Source organism: Acartia tonsa, chromosome 11 (assembly GCF_053477335.1).
Source record: "Acartia tonsa isolate MP-2025a chromosome 11, ASM5347733v1, whole genome shotgun sequence".
Taxonomy (NCBI): domain Eukaryota; kingdom Metazoa; phylum Arthropoda; class Copepoda; order Calanoida; family Acartiidae; genus Acartia; species Acartia tonsa.
In genome coordinates this window covers 39,476,643-39,500,696 of record NC_137270.1, presented here as the reverse complement: position 1 = coordinate 39,500,696, position 24,054 = coordinate 39,476,643, and the positions used below count along the sequence as shown (strand labels likewise).

Sequence of the window (24,054 nt, the reverse complement as noted above, 5' to 3'; positions counted from 1 at the left end):
GTTTATTATTTTAGGTCAGGTTAGGTTATATTGGATAATGGGACACCCCCCCCCCCCCCCACCGCAGGAGTAAGTCAAAAAGGTAAAAACTGACTTCCCCTACTTTCTATTTATTTCAAAATATGGGAGGGTGGATTTAAGTTCAACCAACAGATCTATAGTCTAGATGTATATACAGACAACTACCTCACTTCCTTTTTCAAAGACCTCTTCCGTCTGTTTCTAAATCATTTTTTGCTACTTGGCTGTGTTAACATAAAATCGACACCATTGGTTGATTTTCAATGACCCAATGGAAAGCTTACACAAGGTGGTTGCTATGGGGAAATACAATTATTTAACCCTTTCTCCCTCTAGTGTTTTACTCTAATGTTCAACCAGCATTTCATGGGAAAGCCCAAAGATCTTTGCTTGAAGTCTTTACTAATACTGTCCATGTTAATCAAATAAATCAAGAGAAAGGAACGCTACCTTGATAAACTATCTCTCAGTTTTATTAAACCCAACATTTTAAAATCTGAAAAATATATAAAAATAAAAGTTTTATAATTTTATTTCAGTCTTTTATGGTAAAATGCAGAATTAATGACAGCTTAGCTACACCCAATGCAATGATATTTTGTCTGAAGATTTGTTTTTGCCTCAAATTTAAAAGGCAGAAAAGCATAATGTTTTTATTAATGGACTAAATTATGGGGGAGTAAGGAGACATTGGACTATAAATTACACTGGTACCCCAAGTTTCGATTTCTTATTTGTTGGCACAAAAACTTTGGTTACTCATATTAAATTTTAATTTCTTGGTACCAAACTAACAGTTACAAACTTTTCAACCAATAATCATAATCTACAGATTGTGTTTTTTTGTTTATCATTAGGCATAAACAATAAACATCAACTTATTGACCAAAGTCTTATCCCTTAGATCCCTGTAAATTATGCTGTAATTGTTAATGACAAATCAAATAAAACGTTATTGTTATTTTGATTGGTAAAAAAAGTTCAAAGCATTTTTCAGACAAAATATCTTACACTTAGTTAAAAAAAACTGTTATTTTATCACAATTGAATTATGATTTGAGACTCTTTAAAAATGTAAAAATCATAAATATATAGGAGTACTATCACCTCTGCTTTTCTTCATATTCAAAAAGTGTTTCAAAATTGCAAAAATACAAATTGGCAACAAATGGAAATAAATAGTACAAGGCTGAGATTAAAGTAAATAGGTAAAAGAGGGGGGGGGGGCAAATAGTGCTGTTGTTATAATTTGAAAAACTGATGACTTTATAGTATAATATATTTTGCAGAAGTGATAGCATACCTAAAATATATAAGTTTAGCTAAAATTACTAAAAGTAATGGTTGGTTAATGATCCTATCTTGTATAGACTTCGTATTGATACTTGATTCCATTCTCCTCCTAAAATATATATTTGATTAGTTTTTGCTCAAAAGATTTTTTAGGGGGGGAGATAGGTTAGGCTTTATTTCAAGCATCAGAATGGAAAGATTATTATAAATGGCTTAAGCGACAGTCTGACTTACAAAAAGAAATCAAATCAGCTATAAAGAATCTGTGCTACAAACCATAATAGAAAAAAAGGTTAAATATTGACCTGAATTTCAGAGGTTACTTTTGGGTCATTCGTCATCTTCCATTCCGAGGGAATAACAGGGAAAAATGTATCACAGTCAAAGTTCTGTCATAAGTTTTAGCAACATTAGAATTTAATAACTAGGCTTAGAATTAAAGGGGGGGGGGGGGGGCGAAAGTGACACTTTTTGTAACAAAAACTTAAAGTCAACAAAGGAACTCAACTAAAAAAAGAGTTACAGGTCTAAGATTTTGCATGGCAGTTGCTTTATAGGGGTACAATATGGAACTGTGCAGACGGCGTCGCCTTTTCTCGGCGGTTTTCGGCGGTTGCGCCGCCGTTTTTTTCACAGTTCCATATTGTACCCCTATAAAGCAACTGCATGCAAAATGTCAGACCTGTAACTCTTTTTTTAGTTGAGTTCCTTTGACTTTTAGTTTTGGTTTCAAAAAGTGTCACTTTCGCCCCCCCCCCCCTTTGGAAGAAAACCTGTTTTGAAAAATTTAAAGTAGTAGGTAATGTTATTGCATAAAGCTTTACAACTCAATAACTACTGAACTGATTGGGTTCTCTATTTTCGGTATGCTCCACAAAAGTCACGTTTTCTTTTTCGGATTCAATTCTTGGGATGGTTTTGATAGGATATTTGTCTAATCCCTGTCTGCCCTTTTAATACAAAGCCCCTCAATGTAAGGGGAGTGAAAACCATACATAGACATAGGCATGTAAAGATAATTTAACCCCCTCAATTTCTTGATTTATCTTACATTTTCTTTTTTAGTTCCAAAGGAATCTTATAGGTACAATGGACGATATTGAATGAACCTCCAAATTATAATAAACATAATTACCCTTTCTGTACTGTTGTTATTGTACCATGTGTATTTCTTAAAGTTTTTAAGCCAATGGATGGCAGAACCGCACCCTTTGAGAATTCCCAACCATAGCATAGCTTTAATTTCTAAAATTGCTATTGCCTGATGAATCTTGGTAATGTAGAGACTGTTCAATTGTGAACTTTTTAAAGATTCAGCATAAACAGAACTGCCTCCAATCACCCAGCAAGTTTCTATTTCATCTGAATAAAAGGTTGCTTTAATGTATAGGGATAAGATACTATCAACTGGACTTTAAATTAAATTCTTCTCAAGGATTCGATGGAATAGCCACCACGAATTCGAATAACAAATGAATGGATATAGGATATACGTTGAATATATTGACAGGTGAAAATTTGTCGTCAATTAAGCTTGCTTATATAGACCTCATTCAATGGTCAGTTCATTCATCATGTAGGTGAGAAGGGGATGAAGTACAGGGGGTATAAATATTAAGCTATATTTAAGTATCACTTTATCGGAGTACATGAAAATCTGGTGCAACAACCAAGTAATAATATATCGAATGACCTGCCATATTGTCCAGTAGATCCATTGCAGTGGAGAAATTTGGACAAACGCAAACGGATTCATCTTGGATCAGGTTTGGCTAAATTAAATATTAGAAACAGATTAATCCTCCATTGTCACATCCATACCTACTTAAGATAGGCTTTAGAAGTTTGGGTTACCAAAAATACAATTAACAGTCTCTTGTCCTATCCATGTAAATCTGTCCTAAATAGTATCCTGTATTTAAGCAATTTTGAAACAATTTTACTTAGGTACAATTTTGTTTAGACTTATGCATTTTTATTCTGCTTTTTCAGTTCTGACACTCTACAAGTATTAATGTTCGTTTGTCTTACCGTTACAGAGCTTTGCTTTTATGGATGTTATAATACTTGTTTTCTAATGTTTCACGATCATTAGTAAAAGTTTCAATAATACTTACATTTGATGTTAGAACAATGTTGATTCTATCTTTGAGAGGGCGAAACTTTTCAGGGATGGACTCCCAAGTCTTTCTTCCCATTAACACAGCATTCTACAAATACAACGTCTTTTTATGATTTTCTAATTTGAATACAGATATTTTCTATAGGGTTGGGCCGGATAGTTTTTTGGCCGGATACCGGATACCGGATATCCGGCCGATTTCAAATGCCGGATATCCGGTATCCGGCCGGATATCCGGCCAACGCCGGATATCCGGCTAACTACCGGATATCCGGCCAAATTGCCGGATATCCGGCCGGATAACCGGCCAAATTACTGGCGTCTTATTATATAAAACTGGCGGCTACGCCCTTAGAGGCCTCTAGGGGCACTTGAGGGCGGAGGGGAGTTGAATTTTGGGGGACTGACTTATTTTTATATTTAGTTGAAAAATTAAATAAAAATATTTTTTTTTTTGGGGGGGGGGGATATTTTTTTCTAGGGGCAATTTCTCTTGGGAGAGTGGTGGTACCCTCACCCAAAATAGTTATAAACCTTCCCAGGGCCTATGAGAAGTTACCCTGTAAAGGAGAACCCGATCGGTCCAGCGGTTAGCGAGATCCTTCAGTACAGACAGACAGACAAACTTATAGACATCCTGTTACTTTATTATAAGGATTCAGGTTAAAACTTAAAATTTATGTAACTATTAAATGATCTTTCTTCTAAGCAATTAATCTAATAAACGATTACTACCCTCAATCTGTAATATTAACCCCTGTTGGAGGATGGGCGGGGAGGTGTCATTGAACGCATGCCCCCCCCTGTGCATTTTCTCTGTATAAAAGGTAGAGGGCTATAACTAAATAACTTTTGAAATATGGGTATGACACATAACTGAGAGTTGGAATTTTTTGAATACCTCCTTCCTGGCGGGCACAGGATGCCAGCAAACCTGGCAAGGTCATTCAGGTTAAAAGTAAAAACATTTTTTTTACTTAAACAAAGCATTTCATGTTATCAAATACTTAAATATTCTAAAGTCGTACATCCTCATAAGAAATATAGGTGTTCAAGTCGATTTCAGGTTCCAGGTATAGTCCTGCAAGTCCTGAACCTACAGGTCTCCAGAAATCTTTAAACGGTTCCTGTGACAGCAATTTTTGACTTAGACACTTCAAATTTTAAATTTAGGCTTTTTATATGTCTTCATGACATATTACAATTTCATAAAATCCGTTGGTGTTTAACTGCCGACCGCCAGTTTGAGGCTGGCAGCTGCCAAGAACTGCTGCCCCCGCCAAAATTTATGTTTTGAGATTTCTAATATAAAATTTACATAAAGATAAACATATTCAAAAAAAATTGTTCTTATAGCTTCAATAATAAGAAAATTACAGCCATTTATAAGAAAAAAAGCAGAAATAATTGTTGTAAAATATAAAATATTATATTGCCGGATATCCGGCCGGATAGTTTCAATATCCGGTATCCGGCCGGATATTGAAAATGGCCGGATATCCGGCCGGATATCCGGCCTCACCGGATATCCGGCCCAACCCTAATTTTCTAATATTGAAATTGAAAAATAGACTTAAACCTATTATTAAAACGGTTACTCAGTACTCTACAAGTTAACATTATCGAAATGTTTTAAAGCTAAGGTGATAGCAATTAAAAGCATTTTCCCCTTGCAGATATCTTTTCTCTTTCTTATGTTTTTTTTGATCACTGCATATTCCCCTGAGGGAAGCCTCAACCATTAGAGGCTACCCAATATAAGCTAACTAAACCTGCCTAAAAAAATAAAACATTAAAAAATATTCGGTTTACCCCCCCCCCCCCCTTAATTTCAATTTATTTCAAAAATAAGGGGCGGGTAGCTAGGTTTTAGTGATCGAAGGAATACGCCCGTATAACTTTTTAACGCATTTAAAGCCATTATTACCTTTTTGTCAGGGTTATTTGTAGCTTTGGTGAGGTTAGCAAAATGTTTAAGCTCAGCTTTTAGTTTCCAGGGAAGCTCGTTGTTTTTGCCAATGCCACGATTTTCACTAAAATCACGCAAAAAAAATAAATCATTATGTCCATGAAAAGCATAAAAAGGGAGGGGGTGGAAGTGACACTTTTTGAAACCAAAAATAGCTCTGAGATTTGACATAGCAGTTGCTTTAAAGAGGTACAATATAAAACTGTGAAGAAACGGTGGCGGAACTGCCGCTCCCGCCGAAAACCAAAGCGCCGATTTTTTTGCCTTTTCTCGCCATATTAGACAATTTTCAATCATCTGAGATAATGAGCTGTAACTCTATACCTATTTAGTTGAGTTCCTTTGACTTTTAGTTTTGGTTTCAAAAGTGCCACTTTCGCCCCTTCCTTTATAACTAGCAATTAAAGATCTTGACATTTTTAAAAACCCTCAGATATCTTTAACGATAAGACAATGGACGATAAAATAAAGATAGAAACTTACTCCCTTTTCAGTATATTTAAATTATTGCTTGAAAAGTAAATACTAGTTTAGAAGCAACCAATAAAGATTCAAATTTTGAGACACGAATACGATAACATTCTTATAAAACTTTGGGTACCAGTGTAATTTACAGTCCGATGTCCTATCCCTCCTTGAGAATGATACAACTATCTTACACAGATTGAATAAGTGATGTAAGTAACGAACAGACAAACCATAGTTATAGAGTAGATGTTCTACCCAAAAAGAAGGGATGGTGAAGTGGAAAATAAAGGGGGGGGTTTTTAATGCAACCATCTCGTAATCAGTGAGCAAATGGCACTTAGAATTCGAATTTCCATTTATAATTTTGCATGAGTAATCCTTGGTAGGTCTATATTTTCCCTAAATCGAACAAAAAGTTGGAAAAGTAACAGCTAACGGCTGGCGGCTCAGCTGTTTCGCCATTTTTTTGATATCTATATTGCAAATTAGTCACGAAACCTCTCTAAACACAACACTCTTTTCTACTCCAAAACGCTATCAAACGGTTCTAGACGGTAGCTGTTGGTACTAGAAGTTTTAAAATTGGTTATTGCTATCATTTAACATGAATTAAACCAAAAATATGTTTTAAAAAGTCGATTCCTAAGTAATTGATGATGGATTTACCCTAAAAATAGGCAAAAAACGGCTGAACAGCTGAGCCGCTAGCCGTTACTTTTCCAACTTTTTGTTCGATTTAGGGAAAATAGACCTACCAAGGATTACTAATGCAAAAGTTCAGATCGAAATTCGAATTCTAAGTGTCATTTGCTCACTGATTACGAGATGGTTGCATTAAAAACCCCCCCTTAATCTGCCCCTGAATACTTTGTATTTGCTGGTTAAGTGGCAATTTTACAAACTTACCAATGGATATGGAATATACGTGGATATTATGACAGGTGGAAAATTGTAGTCAATTCATGTTGCTGACATTGAACTCATTATTGGTCAGCTCGTTCATCCAGCAGAGAGCATGAAAATCTGGTGTAACATCCACGTAATAATAAATCTATTAATTTACCTAATCGCTACAATCAAGCTAAGCCTAGGTCCGTGCATTTTCATATTCTGAAAAAAGAAACAACTCAACTATAAAGTAGCTGCGCTACTAGTAAAAATTAACTAGGAATTTTTTATTACATGTTACTTGAGACGATTTGAAAAAATATGTTTATATAAAAATAATACATATAACTGTTGGGATATTTTTTATACATACAATTTTGGCAGATTTGGTAGTTTATGATTTCTAATCATATTTTTATATTTAGCTATTTGGGCATTAAGAAGTCTTGTAAGAGATTTATCAGTATCGCTTCGTATCCGATTAATAAATAGACTAGAACAGGTTCTCAGTCATACTAAAAAATCATGTTTAGCATCGAATTACAAGACAATTTTCCACAAATATTACCTATATTAGACTAAAAATCGTAAAATTAATAACGGTTTTGTTATCCCGCACTATGGGACAAATGTATATGTTTTGTTTCATTTTTCCCCTGCATAAGATAGAGATATGAAATATGTTTCGATTATAATCTATGGACTTCAAAACAATATTCTTTTTAAAAAATATCAAAAAAGATTATTTATTTGCTGTTATTTTTCATTTTTTCATAATTTAAATTTTGCTATGCACAATGACGACATACCTAATTCATTTCGTCTTCTTATGTAATTTTAAAGGGTTGGGATACAAAATATTAGTTTGAAATTATATTTCATCAATTTGATTTTTTACTTTTCTTATTTTTTAGAATCTATTATAAAATGTTTAGCATTTGTTGATATTATTTTTTACATTTAAAAGTCAATAGTTCAATAATCTCATTTATATTAAAATACCTTTTTTATTTTAGTGCTTCTATAGAAGAGATTTTGTCACCCCAAAAAACTAGTTGAGTTATCTTTAAATGTACCAATCTTTTTAATATTCATAAATAATCACACTTGCTAAAATAATTAAGAAAGTAATAAAAAGTAATAGGAGAGAAAAGTGAAAAGTGAAAAATTAAAAATTTTCTGTTTAATCATCTTATAATTATTATTCTCGTACATCTCTATGTTTATTTTATAATGTACTTAAAGGTTATAAAATTAAATATATTAAATATAATTAAGATATCAAACTCATTTCTAAGTTTTAAAGTTTGCTAATTGAGAGCTGTATTAATGACATGTTTATTACTTATTGTCTTTAATTCTAATTATAGAAATTTTACAATCTTAGAAAACTTGATATTTCCTGTCCCATCTTGGAAATTTGAGGGGGTGGGGATTAGTTATCTTCCAGGGTTGTTTTACATTTTAGCAAATTTTTTACTCATTTTAGCAACTTCAAAAACTTTAAGAATAAAAAAAGAATATTGTATTCCATTTGTCTCTAAAAATTTAAAATTGACAAAATTATAAATCATAAAAAAATATTATTAGTATTGTATAAACACCAGCAGATGCATATGGTCATAGGGGAATTTAATTTCAAGAGCTAAGAGTAATCATATTAGACTTAAAAACTTTTAATAAAGAATAAGGTTCTATTTTTCTGGGGTGATTCATTATAAATTAATCATTTATAAAGATTAAAATTAAGGAAGTAAGTAAGCAAGTCTAGTTGAATTATTTCTTATTTTAAAGAACGTAATTTTAGAGGGAAATTTTAACAATTTACCCAGTATTTAACTTTTAGATTAAAATATCTTTGATTATAGAAATTAATACTTGACAAGTAAGTTCAATCTCGGTTATTGAAGATTAATAACTATATGTTTCAAAAAGTTTTCATCTAGTATTTTCCCTTTCTTCGGATAGTTACTTTTTACCCTAATTCTTGAAAATCCCCACCCTTTGACACTCCCCACCCCCTATTTCTTGAGACGGTCAAAGCAACACATAAATATTACGCAAATGAATGTCGTTGCACTTAAATTTAGCGTTAAAGTCATTTACTTTTTTACAAAAACTTTAAACCTAAAAAAAGCATAATAGTCGGGACTTTTACCTAAAGTGGATGAAATAAAGTCAAATCTACTCATCAAAAGCTACACGTTCATGTAAAAAAAATCTCTGATAAACTCTGATAAAAATCTAAAATGTTTTGAAATGTCCCATAGTGTCCCGGTTCTTCTGGGCTAACAAACCTAGTGTAAATCTTATAATATTTCATTTATATTTAAATAATATCCGCAGGAAACTGTCTGCAATACGATGCAATAAATAATTTTAAAAAATTAAAAATATGTGGTTGGGGGGGGGGGGGATGTAAAACTTAAGGGGACTGAAAGCATTTTTTTCTATTTTTCTCCCCTTTTTGGTGAAAAAACTAAAAAATATGGGGAAGGGGGCATAATATGAATAAAGTACCTATAGAGTTCTGAAAATATTTTTCCATTTTATCCCCCTCCTTGATGGAAAAAACTAGGAGGGGAAAATTTTTTTTAAAAATTTGCAGTAGGGGAAAAAAATTAATCTTGAACAGAATATACACCCCTGTATTATCGACAACAATTGATTAGATCATATAATATTTGTGTAATAAAACTTCAGAATATGCATTCTGCAATGCAAGTTGGTGAAAAGAGAAGTAAACCACAAAAATAAAAGTTGATTAAAATCACTGACAATTACTTAAGATTCTAGTTTAACTAAAAAATAATACTGAGTACATAATACATAAGATTCTACAATTTTTTTCACAAGGATTTTTGGAAATATGATTCAAATAAATGCTTAAAATCACATCATGTACTTTAAGTCAGTGAGGACTGAGACATTAGTCTGTTTATTACATTAGTCCCAAAGTCTTAAAATAAAATTTTCTCATTGGCTGAACAAACTTTCAAGCTTTTATTGAATTTTGATTAGTGGGTTCATTTAGTTGATTCAGGCACTTTTTGTAATCTACAGAAGGGGTAATTTTGTGTATCCCCATTGTAGATGTACATCAATTTATTGGCCATTGTCTTATCCCTTAAGATCACTGACTTTAAGTACCTCTTTTACACAAACACTATATGTTTCAAGCTGATAATAGTTTCTTTTATTATCCCGAATTAAAACATCACATGAAATGTAAAATTAAATTATAATATTAAAAATAGAAGGAAGCAGGGATCTAAAGGGATAAGACAGTGGCCGATAAATTGATGTACATCACCAATGATGTTACACAAAATTACCCTTTCTGTAGATGAAAATTAGTGATTAAAACGTTTGAAACTTTGAACACTCAAATTAAAGAACCAACCAATTAAAATTCACTATAGTCCCCAAAGTTTATTATAACCCAACGAATAAGAAAACGGTATTTTAAAACTTTAGGGACTAGTGTAATAAATAGCCCATTGTCCCCTCTCTCTCTGGGAAGGAAGGATATATTTTTATCTCTCATAATTTTAAATTACAACTTTAAAATAAAATGTTTGTTTAGAATCTTATTGAATATTTTGAATTGTGCAGTCTTGAATTCTTCTTAAACCAGCTCGAGAACCTAAAGAAATATTATAAATCCTTACAAATGGATATCCGCATGATGTGCATGGTCAAACGTCTTTCAGACAACCATCCCTTTGATTGCAAGACGTTTGTCTAAAGTCCTAACTATGCAAAGTATGGAGTTTTGCTTGTTTTGTGCCAGGCCCTTCCTCTTACTTTTTATGTCGTAAACTGGGTATAATAATGGCCACTATAACATCGCTGATCTGTTTCCAGCAGACAGCGGATACAATATGATTACCTTGATAGTTCCCTGGCTGTTGGCGGCTACTATAACATTGCTGTTCTGTTTCCAACAGACAGCGGTACAATATGATTACCTTGATAGTTCCCTGGCTGTTAGCGGCTAATATAACATTGCTGTTCTGTTTCTAGCAGACAGCGGATACAATATGATTACCTTGATAGTTCCCTGGCTGTTATCTCTGATAGAATCCGGAATCCGCCAAAAATAAGTTCCCTGGCTGTTAGCGGCTACTATAACATTGCTGTTCTGTTCCCAGCAGACAGCAGATATAATATGATTACCTTGATAGTTCCCTGGCTGTTGGCGGCTACTATAACATTGCTGTTCTGTTTCCAACAGACAGCGGTACAATATGATTCCCTTGATAGTTCCCTGGCTGTTAGCGGCTACTATAACATTGCTGTTCTGTTCCCAGCAGACAGCGGATATAATATGATTACCTTGATAGTTCCCTGGCTGTTAGCGGCTACTATAAAATTGCTGTTCTGTTTCCAACAGACAGCAGATATAATATGATTACCTTGATAGTTCCCTGGCTGTTAGCGGCTAAAATAACATTGCTGTTCTGTTTCCAACAGACAGCGGTACAATATGATTACCTTGATAGTTCCCTGGCTGTTGGCGGCTACTATAACATTGCTGTTCTGTTTCTAGCAAACAGCGGATACAATATGATTACCTTAATAGTTCCCTGGCTGTTGGCGGCTACTATAACATTGCTGTTCTGTTTCCAGCTGACAGCGGATACAATATGATTACCTTGATAGTTCCCTGGCTGTTGGCGGCTACTATAACATTGCTGTTCTGTTTCCAGATGACAGCGGATACAATATGATTACCTTGATAGTTCCCTGGCTGTTAGCGGCTACAATAACATTGCTGTTCTGTTTCCAACAGACAGCGGTACAATATGATTACCTTGATAGTTCCCTGGCTGTTGGCGGCTACTATAACATTGCTGTTCTGTTTCCAGATGACAGCGGATACAATATGATTACCTTGATAGTTCCCTGGCTGTTAGCAGCTACTATAACATTGTTGTTCTGTTTCCAACAGACAGCGGATACAATATGATTACCTTGATAGTTCCCTGGCTGTTAGCAGCTACTATAACATTGCTGTTCTGTTTCTAGCAGACAGCGAATAAAATATGATTACCTTGATAGTTCCCTGGCTGTTGGCGGCTACTATAACATTGCTGTTCTGTTTCTAGCAGACAGCGGATACAATATGATTACCTTGATAGTTCCCTGGCTGTTAGCGGCTACTATAACATTGCTGTTCTGTTTCCAGCAGACGGCGGATACAAACTCGTTCACATCTTCCTCTTTCCTGAAGAAGCATTTCATAAGATATGCGTTTTTTTAAGACAGGTGTTTTTTAAGATATCGTTTTTTGTGATGACCTCACAAAAGCAAAAATTTAAATTAATACCACGCAAACTTAAATAAAAGATCAACTAAAGATTCAAATTTTGCAATTTTTGTTGACAAGGATTGTTGATATGTTGATAAATATTCTAAGAATAATTTCAGGATCAGCCAAGTTAGAAAGATGGGAAGATTAAAACAAAAGTTTGTCCTTCTGATATGCCCAGGGAAATTTTATAACTATTTTGGAGAAGATGCCTCCTCCCTACCAAGCCAAAACGATCCTAGAAAATAACCCCCCCCCCCCTACCTCTTTATTTAAATTTTTTTCTTTTAAGAACTAAAATTAAAAGTGGAGGGTCGACTTCTCCCCCGCTATTCAATATTCGTACCAGACAGTCAACGTTAGGCTTGTATTTTTTACTACACAAGACAAAGTAACACTTTTGCAATAAACAACACAAAAAGAAATTTTACCTATCTTTATCCAGGAAAGATCTCACAGCATCAAATCTAAACTGGAACAAACTCTTGGACAGACCCTAAATGTATTAACTTTGTGTCAAGCAATTTTAGAGAAAATAGTCAGGGATCTAAAGGGATAAGACAATGCCGATAAATTGATGTTCATCACTATTGATAATACACAAAAGGGGGGGGGGGGAAGTTTGTACACTTATAGGAAATGAAATTCAGTACCAAAGTTTGGGAGGGTCGTATGGGCTTGTTTTTAAAGTTATCAACCTAATTCTTTTTGTAGGCTCTCTTATATGACTTGATATACACGGAAAACTTTGAAAATTTAATTTCGGTACTTTCCGTCTAGGGGCTTGTGGAGCAAAAGACCCCCCAAAACACTAAAAATATGAGTTCTGACCTTATTTTTAAAGATATCGACCTGATTTTTTCTTTATAATACTTTTTTAACATACCCGATTCAACGAACCATTACAGATTTCATTTTGGGACTTTCCTTCTAGGGGCTTGTGGAGCAAGAGACCCCCAAAACACAAAAATATGAGTACTGGGCTTATTTTTGAAGATATCGACCTGATTTTTTTATAATACTTTTTTAACATAACCGAATTAACGAACCATTACAGATTTCATTTGGGACTTTCCTTCTAGGGGCTTGTGGAGCAAGAGACCCCAAAAACACAAAAATATGAGTACTTGGCTTATTTTTGAAGATATCAACCTGCTTTTTTTTACATAAAAATAATATTTAAACATAACCGAATCTACGAACCATTACAGATTTCATTTTGGGACTTTCCTTCTAGGGGCTTGTGGAGCAAGAGACCCCCAAAAATCATAAAAATATGAGTTGTGGGCTTCTTTTTTAAGATATCAACCTGATTTTTTATATAAAAATACTATTTTAACATAACGGAATCTACGAACCATTACAGATTTCATTTTGGGACTTTCCTTCTACGGGCTTGTGGAGCAAAAGACCCCAAAAACACTAAAAATATGAGTTCTGAGCTTATTTTTTAAGATATCAACCTGATTTTTAAAAAATAATACTGTTTTAACATAACCAAATTAAGAAAATATTACAGATTTCATTTTGGGACTTTCCTTCTAGGGGCTAGTGGAGCAAAGATTCCAAAACCACTAAAAATATGAGTTCTGATCTTATTTTTAAAGATATCAACCTGATCTTCTTAAAATAATACTTTTTTAACATAACCGTACTAAGAAACCATTAAGTATTTCATTTTGGGACTTTCCTTCTAGGGGCTTGTGGAGCAAAAGACCCCCGAAACACTAAAAATATGAGTTCTGAGCTTATTTTTTAAGATAACCTGAGAACTCAATTAATTTTGTTTTGGAGGTGTTTTACCCTACTTTCCCCTAAAAGGAAAGTGCCAAAATGAAATTATTAGTGGCTACCTAGTTCAAACATGTGAAAAAAGTTTTACATGAAAAAAATCAGCTCAATATCTCTAAAAATATTTTTTGGGGGTCTTTTGCCCCACTAGAAGGAAAGTCCCAAAATGAAATCTGTAATGGTTTCTTAGTTCGTTTATGTTAAAAAAAGTGTTCCTAAAAATATCAGGTTGATATATTCAAAAATAAGGTCAGAACTCATATTTTTAGTGTTTTTGGGGTCTTTTGCTCCACAAGCCCCTAGAAGGAAAGTCCCAAAATGAAAACTGTTATGGTTCGTAGATTCGGTTATGTTTAAATAGTATTTTTATATAAAAAATCAGGTTGATATCTTTAAAAATAAGCTCAGAACTCATATTTTTAGTGTTTTTGGGGTCTTTTGCTCCACAAGCCCGTAAAAGGAAAGTCCTAAAATGAAATCTGTAATGGTTCGTAGATTCGGTTATGTTAAAATAGTATTTTTTTATTATATGAAAAAATAAGGTTGATATCTTAAAAGAGAAGCCCACAACTCATATTTTTATGATTTTTGGGGGTCTCTTGCTCCACAAGCCCCTAGAAGGAAAGTCCCAAAATGAAATTTGTAATGGTTCGTAGATTCGGTTATGTTTAAATATTATTTTTATGTAAAAAAAGCAGGTTGATATCTTCAAAAATAAGCCCAGTACTCATATTTTTTGTGTTTTGGGGGTCTCTTGCTCCAAAAGCCCCTAAGAGGAAAGTCCCTAAATGAAATCTGTAATGGTTCGTTAATTCGGTTAAGTTAAAAACGTATTATAAAAAAAATCAGGTCGATATCTTCAAAAATAAGCCCAGTACTCATATTTTTGTGTTTTGGGGGTCTCTTGCTCCACAAGCCCCTAGAAGGAAAGTCCCAAAATGAAATCTGTAATGGTTCGTTGATTCGGGTATGTTAAAAAAGTATTATAAAGAAAAAATAAGGTCGATATCTTTAAAAATAAGGTCAGAACTCATATTTTTAGTGTTCTGGGGGGTCTTTTGCTCCACAAGCCCCTAGAAGGAAAGTACCGAAATTCAATTTTCAAAGTTTTCCGTGTATATCAAGTCATATAAGAGAGCCTACAAAAAGAATTAGGTTGATAACTTTAAAAACAAGCCCATACGACCCTCCCAAACTTTGGTACTGAATTTCATTTCCTATAAGTGTACAAACTCCCCCCCCCCCCTTACCTCTTTTGTAGATTACAATTATTGGAAAACGTTTGAACACTCAACTTAATGAACCAACCAATCAAAATTCAATAAAATTCCTAGTAGTTGTTAAGCTAACAAATAAGAGAACGATTTTAAAACTTTGGGGACTAGTGTAATAAATAGCCTAATATTCCATCCTCCCTGGTAAAAATTATCAGATTTATAATATGAAGATTAATATGTTTAGTAAGTATGGCAATAGTTTGTATCAATGTGATTTATGATTAGCAGAGTATGCAGACTTTTGGCAATGAAAAAATTTAAATAACATCAGCTAATGAGATCGAGTGCTTGTAAAGTTATTTATTGCCCTAAAAAAAGTATTTTACCTTTCAAGACTGAAAGTGAAAAGGCCTTTCTAATTTTAAAATTGTTGTAACATTACACCCTTAAGTCTCTAATATTAAAATATCTATGGCAGCAATTTTGATGTGATCTAAAAAGACAACATTATTTAGTAATATCATTTTTTGGCATACAAAGATATTTTACCTTGTAATAAATGTAAAGGCCATTATTTTCCGAGCCACAAGTAATATAATCTCCATCTGTAGCTAATCCAACAAAATTCTTCTCGTTCACATGACCTAGAGTTATGAACTTTTAGTAATTTAATTAATCATTCAAGAGAAAAAACATAAGTAAAAGTCACATTTAAACCAAAAGGAAAATGATAAGATGAAGATATCTTCCTGAACTAGCTTTTAATGGAAAACCTTTTTATTTTCAGCTTATGTTTGTAAATAGAGGACATTTTAAGCAATTAAATCATATTTTATTGTTTATTTCTTTTATATTCAAAAGAAATTGTAATGAATTAGAAAATAAATTCTGCTAGAAAAAAAATTGAACTGAACATGTCATTAAACACTTTGTTTAAGTCTAAACTACATTTAAGATTCGGATTAATGGTAAAAAATAACGAAAACACATCAACAGTAACAAACAAAAGCGAAGCTACCGTACTTATAATACATACCTTCAAAGGATCTGACATAGTTTGGCTGTTTGATATTCCATAACTTGAGCTGGGAGTCAGTCGAGGCAGATACAAGGTCTTCATTATTGAGAAACTTGACATAGCTGACAGCCTTTTTGTGACCCTTTAATACATTCAGTGCCTTCTTTGTGTTCCTAGGAATAATATTGTCCTTGTTTAGAGTGAAAAAAAAAACAATTAGATTATAAACCTACTAGCGGCTCTGTATTCTAAAGGCAAGAAGAGACAAAAAAAATAGCCTAAACCACCCCAAGGCTTAAATCTAAAAAAAAAATAGCTTTAAACTTTCATGATTCTATGTAAAGTTTTCTTAAAAAGAAGAACTCAATCAGTTCAGTAGTTATTGAAATCTTCGGCTTCAGACAAAAAAATCTCACTACTTTATATTTTAGGATTATATATGATTTGTTTTGCTTAGGTAGAGATCTTTGAATGATCCAGTATGTCAAAGCTTTCATAATTAAAATCTTCTTTTGTTTAAAAATGCAAGTTTACAAAAAAAAATCAGCTAGGTAATCCAAATAAAATTCGTCGTCTTACCTAAGATCATAATAGTGTACGCAATGATCAGCTGATCCAAAAGCCAAGTTGTACGGTGAACCAGGATTGAACTTGACACAGCAAACATTGGCTTTAGCCTCCAGGCTGGCCACTAAATTTAGGAATAATCAATACGGAAAACATTACCTAAACTTAAAATAAATGATAATTGTCTTATTTTTATTCATGAGATGCTGAGGGTAATGAAAAGTTATAAACGTCAATATCAAATGCTTTATTGAGGTCAAAGAACAACATTACTTAATAATTTAAAAGTATAGAGTAGACTTAAAAAATGAGTTTGTCTCTTCATATTCATGCAATGTTTTTCTTTTTTTTGTATGCAAATAACAATATTTCAAACAGAAGCAAAACCGGTTTCAGTAGATATTGTATTTTTATTACTAATTCAGTCACACTGAGCAAGTTTTAAGATTATGTACAACTGTTCTATTTGATAATATACATACATATATTTGCTGTTCTACTCTTATTATGATTGTCTTAGTTTGACAGGTGATTTACCTGAGTGAGGTGAGTTGACCGTCCAGAGTTTGACCCTAGCATCATCACTACCACTGGCTATCAACTTGGTGTCAATCTGATTGAAATCTACGGACCAACATCTCTTTTCATGTTCCTGTAAGAAAAGAAACAATTATTTAACAAGCGGCTGCGCTTCTATTATCTAGGAGCTCTGTATTCGAAGCAGGGAATATAGAAAAATAGCCCAAAACCTAACTAGTTAGGTAAATAGTTTAAAGCCATCCAGGGACATATAAGAAGCTTCCATTAAATGGAGAACTCAGTCGGTTCAGTATTTATCGAAATCTTAAGCTACAGACATATAATAGAATGAATTTACAGGATAAGTCAATTAAAGAATATGAGAATGGATTCTAAATCAACATACAACTCTTTCATATCTCCAATAAATATGATAAACTAAGAAAATGAAAGTATCTCCTATTACTGTATCCTGTATTTACGCAATTTTGCAACAACTTCATGAACAATTTCGTTTAGACTTAGAAATTATTGTTCTGCTTATTGAGTTCAAACACTCTTTAAGAATTATTGTTCGTTTGTCCTTCTTCTGATTTTAGAGCTTCGATGTCGTCATTCTTGCTTATCTAATATATACTTGTCTCGAAAGAGGGTAGGGCGGGACAAATCAGCTTTTACCAATAACGAAATTAATTCGGAAAAAAATCACGAAACCTATACGTGTTTTTCAGCTGTCGTTGGGGGCAACACATCGTAAAATTGACGACCTCTTCATTTGCCCCCCAAATATTATTTTATATTTATTTTGCTTGTTTGTTATACCTATTACTGGGGACAAGTGGCTTCGACAATAAAAAATTACTAAAATATTTATAAACCTGGAAGACTGATGATTTTTGGCCGGTAACAGTATCCCAAACAATTACTGTGCCCTCGTAATCACTAAAAAAAATAAAAATTACATTATACAAAAATAGAACAAGATTTGTTTCCCATAAAACTAATGTCATTTATTAATGAAATAAGATTTTTGTTTTTTGTGAACCAACATACAAACCCATAAGAATGTTTAGAAGATTATAAATATTGAAACACAGATAATCATCTTAAAGGCCGTTATTTTAGAGGTCCTAATGGTCCAACAAATAATAAGAAAGCATTATAAAAACTATTTTATTTGGTAGAAAAGGTAAAATTTTTATTCTTTTTAAAAAAATATACCTATGAATATAAATGAATTTTTAAGAATAAAAGGCATACTTAAAAATTAACTGAAATTTATATTGAGTGGTTCCATTATTAAGATTTTATGAATAGAAAAATTTAAATTTTGGGAATATTATTCCTCCACCTAAAGCCCATACCTGGAGGCCAATGTACTCTTATGGAAGGCAGACCATGAAATACAGGAAATCTTGGAGGAACAAACCATCTCGCTGCTTGGGTAATGGATCTCTACCATGTCCTGATAAAAAATATATATATTGAAGTTTTTATGTTATATATGTTTAAACCTTATGTAAGTAATGCTATTACAATTACATAGATGGTATTTACCACAAAATAAACAGAATTGATTGACACAATATCACTTCATTTAAGAGCCTTAAAAAGATTGAACTTGTTTAGTGGAATTATATTATTTATATTGTACAAGACTTAGTGATCTAAAATAAATATTCCTCCAAAACAACAAGTGAACAATGAGTTAGCTTTCAACAATTTATTGGCAAAATATAAAATTTTTGGATAGATATTTCTTTGTATGATGCTTTCCTTCAAAATTCCTGTTAAGCGATGAACCCCCCTTGAAAATTAGGGGTCTACCCAGTACCAAATATAGCCCTACATAACCTGCATTAAAGTAATGATTAAACGAACAAAAAACTTCATTTTGAAATAAGGGGAGGGGGTATCAGTTCTTGACAAAGCATTTTAGGGGATATTGTCCCTTCTATTGCTCTACATATGGAATTAGACAGTGAAAAAAACTATATTTAGTTTACCTTAAGAACATTATTGTAAGCATAGATCTTGATTCTCTTTGTGACACCAGCTATTGCAAAGAACTCTTGATCTTTGTCAAACTCAATACTTGATACTGAAAATAATAATAATACAGACACACAGAAGTAGCTTTGCTAATGAAGAGACGGCTCTACAAAAAGACAGCGTATTGTGATTGGTCTTTGTTATGTAAATAATAATGTGTCGGCTTGGTGTCGAGGAGGTGTCGGTTTCGAGCCTAGCCGATACTGCATCATACTAAAGACATTAAAAATAATACATCTCTGCTGTTTCAGAGTATAAGGAGTGCCTTGGCCCTTAAACATGCACAACTCATTACTACGAACAGATAGGACGTCCAAAGAAAAGTAGTGCATTTAAAGGATTGGTTTTCTGTTGGCTGTTACTTTGTCTAATATTCCAAGTGTTTGGACAAAAAAGGAATCATTTCTCCCCTTGGTTGTTAGGCCTGACGTTACAATGTCAAGGACAGCAGTCTTTCTTTGAGGTAGGTAGGTTGTTGAGAAAAATTACCTATGGAAGCACTATTAAATATGTCCGTGGTGTAATTCAGCGTGGAGAGACTTCTGACAGAACTGTATCTTGTTAAACAATGGAGACTTTCAGAAAATGAATCCAATCCACGCCATTTCTCTGGAGTATCCTATAAACAAGAAAAAATGAAAACAAAAATTACAATATATATGTCAAAGAATGAAATTAAATTGTAATAAGTTTTTAATACTAACTTGATACAGACAGATTAAAACAAATAAAAATGTTGACTCTTAAAAATAAAGATCCTGTTTGAATTACATAGCTATCAATTTTGTTTAACGTGGCACTACTTTCAAACTAACCGACAAAAAAACTTACTTCTCGTTCTGGGGGCAGAGATTCACAGGGCCCAATAATTTCATCAATTCTTGAGGATTGGTAACACTTGACCAAATCATCAAAGTGATGGTGCATCCTGAGACGACGGGCGGGCAGGTCGTTTGGCACACCAACTAGAACACCCTTGTCTAAAAATGAATAAAAATGTTCCAAGCAAGAAAACTGTAAAAAAAATATCATACTATTCATTCAATTCAATTATAATAGCTATGTTTAACTAGCTTGTATTCAAAAGAATTTTAATTTTCTATAATTGAACTAAGTTTCGAATTATATTCAACTTTATACCTAAAGCGTTTTATTTTTAACATATCAGCAACACGACTTTTTTTAATTGGAGTTTTGTTAAGTTTCATATCTATAATACAAAGTAGCTTGATGTCTGTCTGTTCGTCCGTCTGTCCCTTAAGATCTTGGTAACCACTGTACAGATCGGATTTTACTCTTCAGTGTATATACCTATTGGTCCTGTGGTGGTTTTAAGCTATTTTCTTGGAGGGTAAGACACCCCAAACCCCCCCCCCCCCTCCCCCCATTTTTTGGTTTCTGGGGAAGTTAGTTCACATAAACTACGTGCAGCACCAGTAGTACTTAATTCTATTTTATTTTTATTTTTTTTAATTACCTTTTGGGGCAAAGCCCCTAGGGGTTAGGGGCGAAGCCGCTAGTTAATTTAAAAAGAACTATTCATTTTTCCGTGGTAATTCTATATTTATGCAAATCAATCATAATATCTCTAAGTCATGGACATATGGTTAAAAGCAACAACAATCGGGACATGCGCGCTTACACTACTAAAATAACAAACCTTGTAGCATGTTGAATCCAGCATTTGTGGAATTTTCGATGGAGGGAACAACACTAGTATCTGAGTTAGAATTCTCTCCTTAAATAAAATATGAATGTTGTTGTATAGGGATGAGATCGAGATATAGTAATTTTGTTTTTGGGTTCAAATGAGAAACATAGAGTGTAAAAAATTCAATTATGTTGGAAAATAGGTATACCTAAAGCCCTGTTATTTTCCCTAAAAATCTAAATTGATACAAAAATAATCATAGTTTTACAGACTAGTACACCCAAACAAAACACACACACAATTACCTTCAGGATCTAGATGAGCAGCGGCCCTGGGAGATCTGGGTGTTTCTAATTCTCTCAGCAGTTCATCCACTCGGTCCAAGTCCTGCTGGATTACAGAGGCTTCCTAAAAAATCATTGAAATGTTCAAACGGGTCCACAGGTTGATATTATTACAATGTAAAATGTCCAATTAAAGACATTAAAAAGATAAAACTCATTACCAAGCACATTTGATACTTTTAGGCTAAAAGGAATAAAAGAATTGGTAATCTGAAATTAGTTGGATTCCACTGTGCCTTTACAAACGACTGTCCTGTACATAAAAAATCCAGTAAAATAAGATGATTTATTATATTTTAGTCCAGGGGAATGTTTATGATGTATTAAATGACAATTTAAGTCTCACACTTTTTCATAAAATATTTTAACAATAATAGGAAGATACCTTTTGAAGCTTAAATAGTTCTTCATCCTTTTGTCTTTTTAAATGCTGTAAAAACTCCCTAAAAATTAAAAAAATCATAAGTATATTACTTCTATAGTTAGTAAAAAAGGACAACTAACTCCAAAATAAACAAAACATTAAGTAATAGTTTGGAGAGAAGCAAACAAAAATTATATACGGTATGGGGAAAAAATCAGCAGCAAGTTACAATTTTTTGCGACTGTCGTCTGATTATCATTCTCTAGTTTTATAGTAGATGCAATAGATTGCCAATATCTATGTGACAATTTATATCTATATGGAATATGCTTGGATATTATGACAGGAAAAATTGTCGCAAATATAGGTTGCTAACATGAATATCACTTATAGTTCAGTTCATTCATCCAGTAAGAGGGGAGGGAGTGGAGCATTATTTTAGCCAGCTCCAAATTTCACTTTATTAGAGTACATGATAATCTGGTGTAAGATCCAAGTAATAACAAATCTAAGACAAACTTAGAATTGCTGCTTGACAATTTAAATACCTTAAAAGTTGTTGTTGAGAGAGGAATGATTGAGCTTCTAGCTGGTCTTTTCTTGTTGACAGGATAGAAATCATATAGTCAAGCTCAGGAAGGCACATTGTGTCAGAATTCCTAAAAACAACCACATAAGTAGGGCGACAAAAACAGAAGTAACAGGATGTGTGTTTGACTTGACTATCTGTGTGTATCAAAGGATCTGAAATAATTTTTGTTTTTTATGTGTTTTGTGTTTTTCAAGAGTTTATTTTCTTTTATGGGGTTATTTATCCCCCGAATAAAAAAAACCTAAGACAAGACGACTGGTTCCAAAAACAGGTTTGCTAGTAAACTGGAGACCTATCGGTTCAGTGGTTTCCAATATCACAAACTCTACTATAGGTGAGTATTTAGATTTAACACCAAAAACTTACTTTTTCAAAAATTCTCTGACTTCATTAAGCTGAAAATTTTGTTGTGTTGGGCAAAATTTTAGTTTGGTCTGCATGTTCTGTTTGTAGGCTGACACAAGTTCGTTCAGCAGAAAATTTGGGAAGGTGTCGGCTATAGATTCCACTGCATAACTACATTTGGGACACCTGCCATAAAAATGATAATTTAATTAATTCAAACAGTAGGTACAAACTTTCAAAATAAAAAAAATTCCTAACTTGACCACTCCCAGTTCTAAAGACATTTAAAATTAATTATGAAATGAAGGTGTCGGCTATAGATTCCATTGCGTAACTGCATTTGGGACACCTGCCATAAAAATGATAATTTAATTAGTTGAAACAGTACAAACCTTCAAAAAAAATGAAATTCCTAACTTGACCACTCCCAGTTCTGAAGGCATTTAAAATTAATCATGACATGATACAGGACAAAATAACACGCCAACCAAAAATCAATCTAAAATTTGAAGAATACCTAGGACTCTGTTCAATGGTTTTCTGTAGACAGGTATAACAAAATGTATGTCCACACTAAATAGCAGATATTTTCATATTTCAAAAAATAAATTTTTCCATTTGATAAACACTGATAAATGAATCAAACACTGATAAAAAATATATTCACAAAATATTCTAAGTAAGAACTGTTAAAGAATATTGAAATGATCGATTTTTATAGCCAGTCAGATAATTAGTTAATTTTAAAATAGCAAAGAGGTATATTAGTGTTTCCTTAAATTAAATAAACATTATTCGTTAGGTACATGTTAAAATGAAAATCTTTCCTTTGTCATGTATGGTTCTGTAAGAATATCAAAGCAGATTGGGCAGGAATAATTGACATCCGTATCTTGGTGCGAGGGACCACATCTGTTGTTTTATCAGTTTCCCAGCTGAAAAGTGAAACCAAATAAAATAACCACTCTCTCTATATGTCTAGTACCCTTTTTGAGTTGGTTAGTACATAGTCTTAATCTTAGTCCTAGTTATAATGCAAGGGGTCGAATATATGATTTAAGATTCAAGTTTAAATTTGAGTTCTGAAACCAAAGTTATCTATCATAAGGATGGTTTACTTTCCACTTTTCAACTGGATGGATGCCTAGGATTGTGTTGACTGCTGGTTCCAGCTCCAGAGTTGCGACCTGTCGCTCCAGAACTTGAATTATCCCTAAATCAAAAATAAAACACTGTCAAAATATTTGTAGAGCCTAATCTGCTCTCTTAATTTTATTACTTGTTTATTTTACAAAAAAAATACCCTTCATGTCACAATAATTGATAATAAACTTGTAAAATACTTAATTGGTCATAAAGTAATAATTAAGAAACCTACCTAATAAAATCATTAACAAAACTTTTACCTTTTCATCCGTTTTTTCGGCATGACGCCTTCGTCCATCATTAATATTCTCTAATGAAAATCAAATAATTAATTGGTTAAATATATAGGTATCTTTAATATCAAGTACGACTT

General features: G+C 33.0%; 3 protein-coding genes across 28 annotated transcripts in view; all 3 read right to left on the bottom strand.

Moving 5' to 3' along the window:
* Positions 1-525, bottom strand: part of LOC145332149 (uncharacterized) — a 10,420-nt gene extending 9,895 nt beyond the window's left edge. Inside the window, exon 1 of the mRNA XM_080177098.1 lies at positions 472-525. Coding sequence (XP_080033224.1) covers positions 472-509 — 38 coding nt within the window. The 5' untranslated portion in view covers positions 510-525. The remainder of the gene's footprint in view (positions 1-471) is intronic.
* On the bottom strand, positions 517-7,049 carry LOC145332154 (dihydrofolate reductase-like). Of its 22 annotated transcripts, none has more exons than XR_013884050.1 (9): positions 6,937-7,049; positions 5,364-5,469; positions 3,432-3,524; positions 3,008-3,086; positions 2,576-2,676; positions 1,620-1,703; positions 1,287-1,423; positions 1,033-1,138; positions 517-597 (listed from the first exon to the last, which is right to left on the bottom strand). XR_013884050.1 is itself a non-coding variant. In XM_080177104.1 (7 exons), the coding sequence occupies exons 1-7, from the start codon at positions 6,978-6,980 to the stop codon at positions 1,379-1,381; spliced, it is 552 nt and encodes a 183-aa protein (XP_080033230.1). In that variant the 5' UTR covers positions 6,981-7,049; the 3' UTR covers positions 1,050-1,378. The 22 variants fall into 22 exon arrangements, 1 of the variants encoding a protein (XP_080033230.1); XR_013884049.1 differs by having other exon boundaries at positions 517-592; XR_013884062.1 differs by having other exon boundaries at positions 1,325-1,423.
* LOC145332148 (E3 ubiquitin-protein ligase COP1-like) lies at positions 6,982-24,054 on the bottom strand. Of its 5 annotated transcripts, none has more exons than XM_080177096.1 (23): positions 23,942-24,054; positions 23,680-23,748; positions 23,365-23,447; positions 23,053-23,110; positions 22,557-22,721; positions 22,147-22,257; positions 21,620-21,677; positions 21,196-21,298; positions 20,900-20,977; positions 20,071-20,219; positions 19,729-19,858; positions 19,194-19,288; positions 18,552-18,652; positions 18,066-18,129; positions 17,206-17,320; positions 16,681-16,792; positions 16,120-16,274; positions 15,633-15,727; positions 12,507-12,571; positions 11,898-11,991; positions 10,243-10,407; positions 9,546-9,695; positions 6,982-7,254 (listed from the first exon to the last, which is right to left on the bottom strand). In XM_080177096.1, the coding sequence occupies exons 1-21, from the start codon at positions 23,980-23,982 to the stop codon at positions 10,390-10,392; spliced, it is 1,959 nt and encodes a 652-aa protein (XP_080033222.1). In that variant the 5' UTR covers positions 23,983-24,054; the 3' UTR covers positions 6,982-7,254; positions 9,546-9,695; positions 10,243-10,389. The 5 variants fall into 5 exon arrangements, with proteins under 5 accessions (XP_080033222.1, XP_080033223.1, XP_080033218.1 ...); XM_080177097.1 differs by having other exon boundaries at positions 9,546-9,682; XM_080177092.1 differs by having other exon boundaries at positions 9,546-10,407.

What these genes read in the sequence shown, in the direction of transcription:
- LOC145332154 (XM_080177104.1), bottom strand. Translation starts at nt 6,980, where the DNA reads ATGAAAATGCACGGACCTAGGCTTAGCTTGATTGTAGCGATTAG. An exon ending in CAAATAACCCTGACAAAAAG is followed by an intron (nt 3,525 to 5,363) that starts GTAATAATGGCT and finishes TTGTATTTGTAG; the next exon opens with AATGCTGTGTTAATGGGAAG. An exon ending in AAGTAACCTCTGAAATTCAG is followed by an intron (nt 1,424 to 1,619) that starts GTCAATATTTAA and finishes TATATATTTTAG; the next exon opens with GAGGAGAATGGAATCAAGTA.
- LOC145332148 (XM_080177092.1), bottom strand. Translation starts at nt 23,982, where the DNA reads ATGATGGACGAAGGCGTCATGCCGAAAAAACGGATGAAAAG. An exon ending in GTCAGAGAATTTTTGAAAAA is followed by an intron (nt 22,258 to 22,556) that starts GTAAGTTTTTGG and finishes GGTTGTTTTTAG; the next exon opens with GAATTCTGACACAATGTGCC. An exon ending in ATTTAATAGTGCTTCCATAG is followed by an intron (nt 19,289 to 19,728) that starts GTAATTTTTCTC and finishes TATTATTTTCAG; the next exon opens with TATCAAGTATTGAGTTTGAC.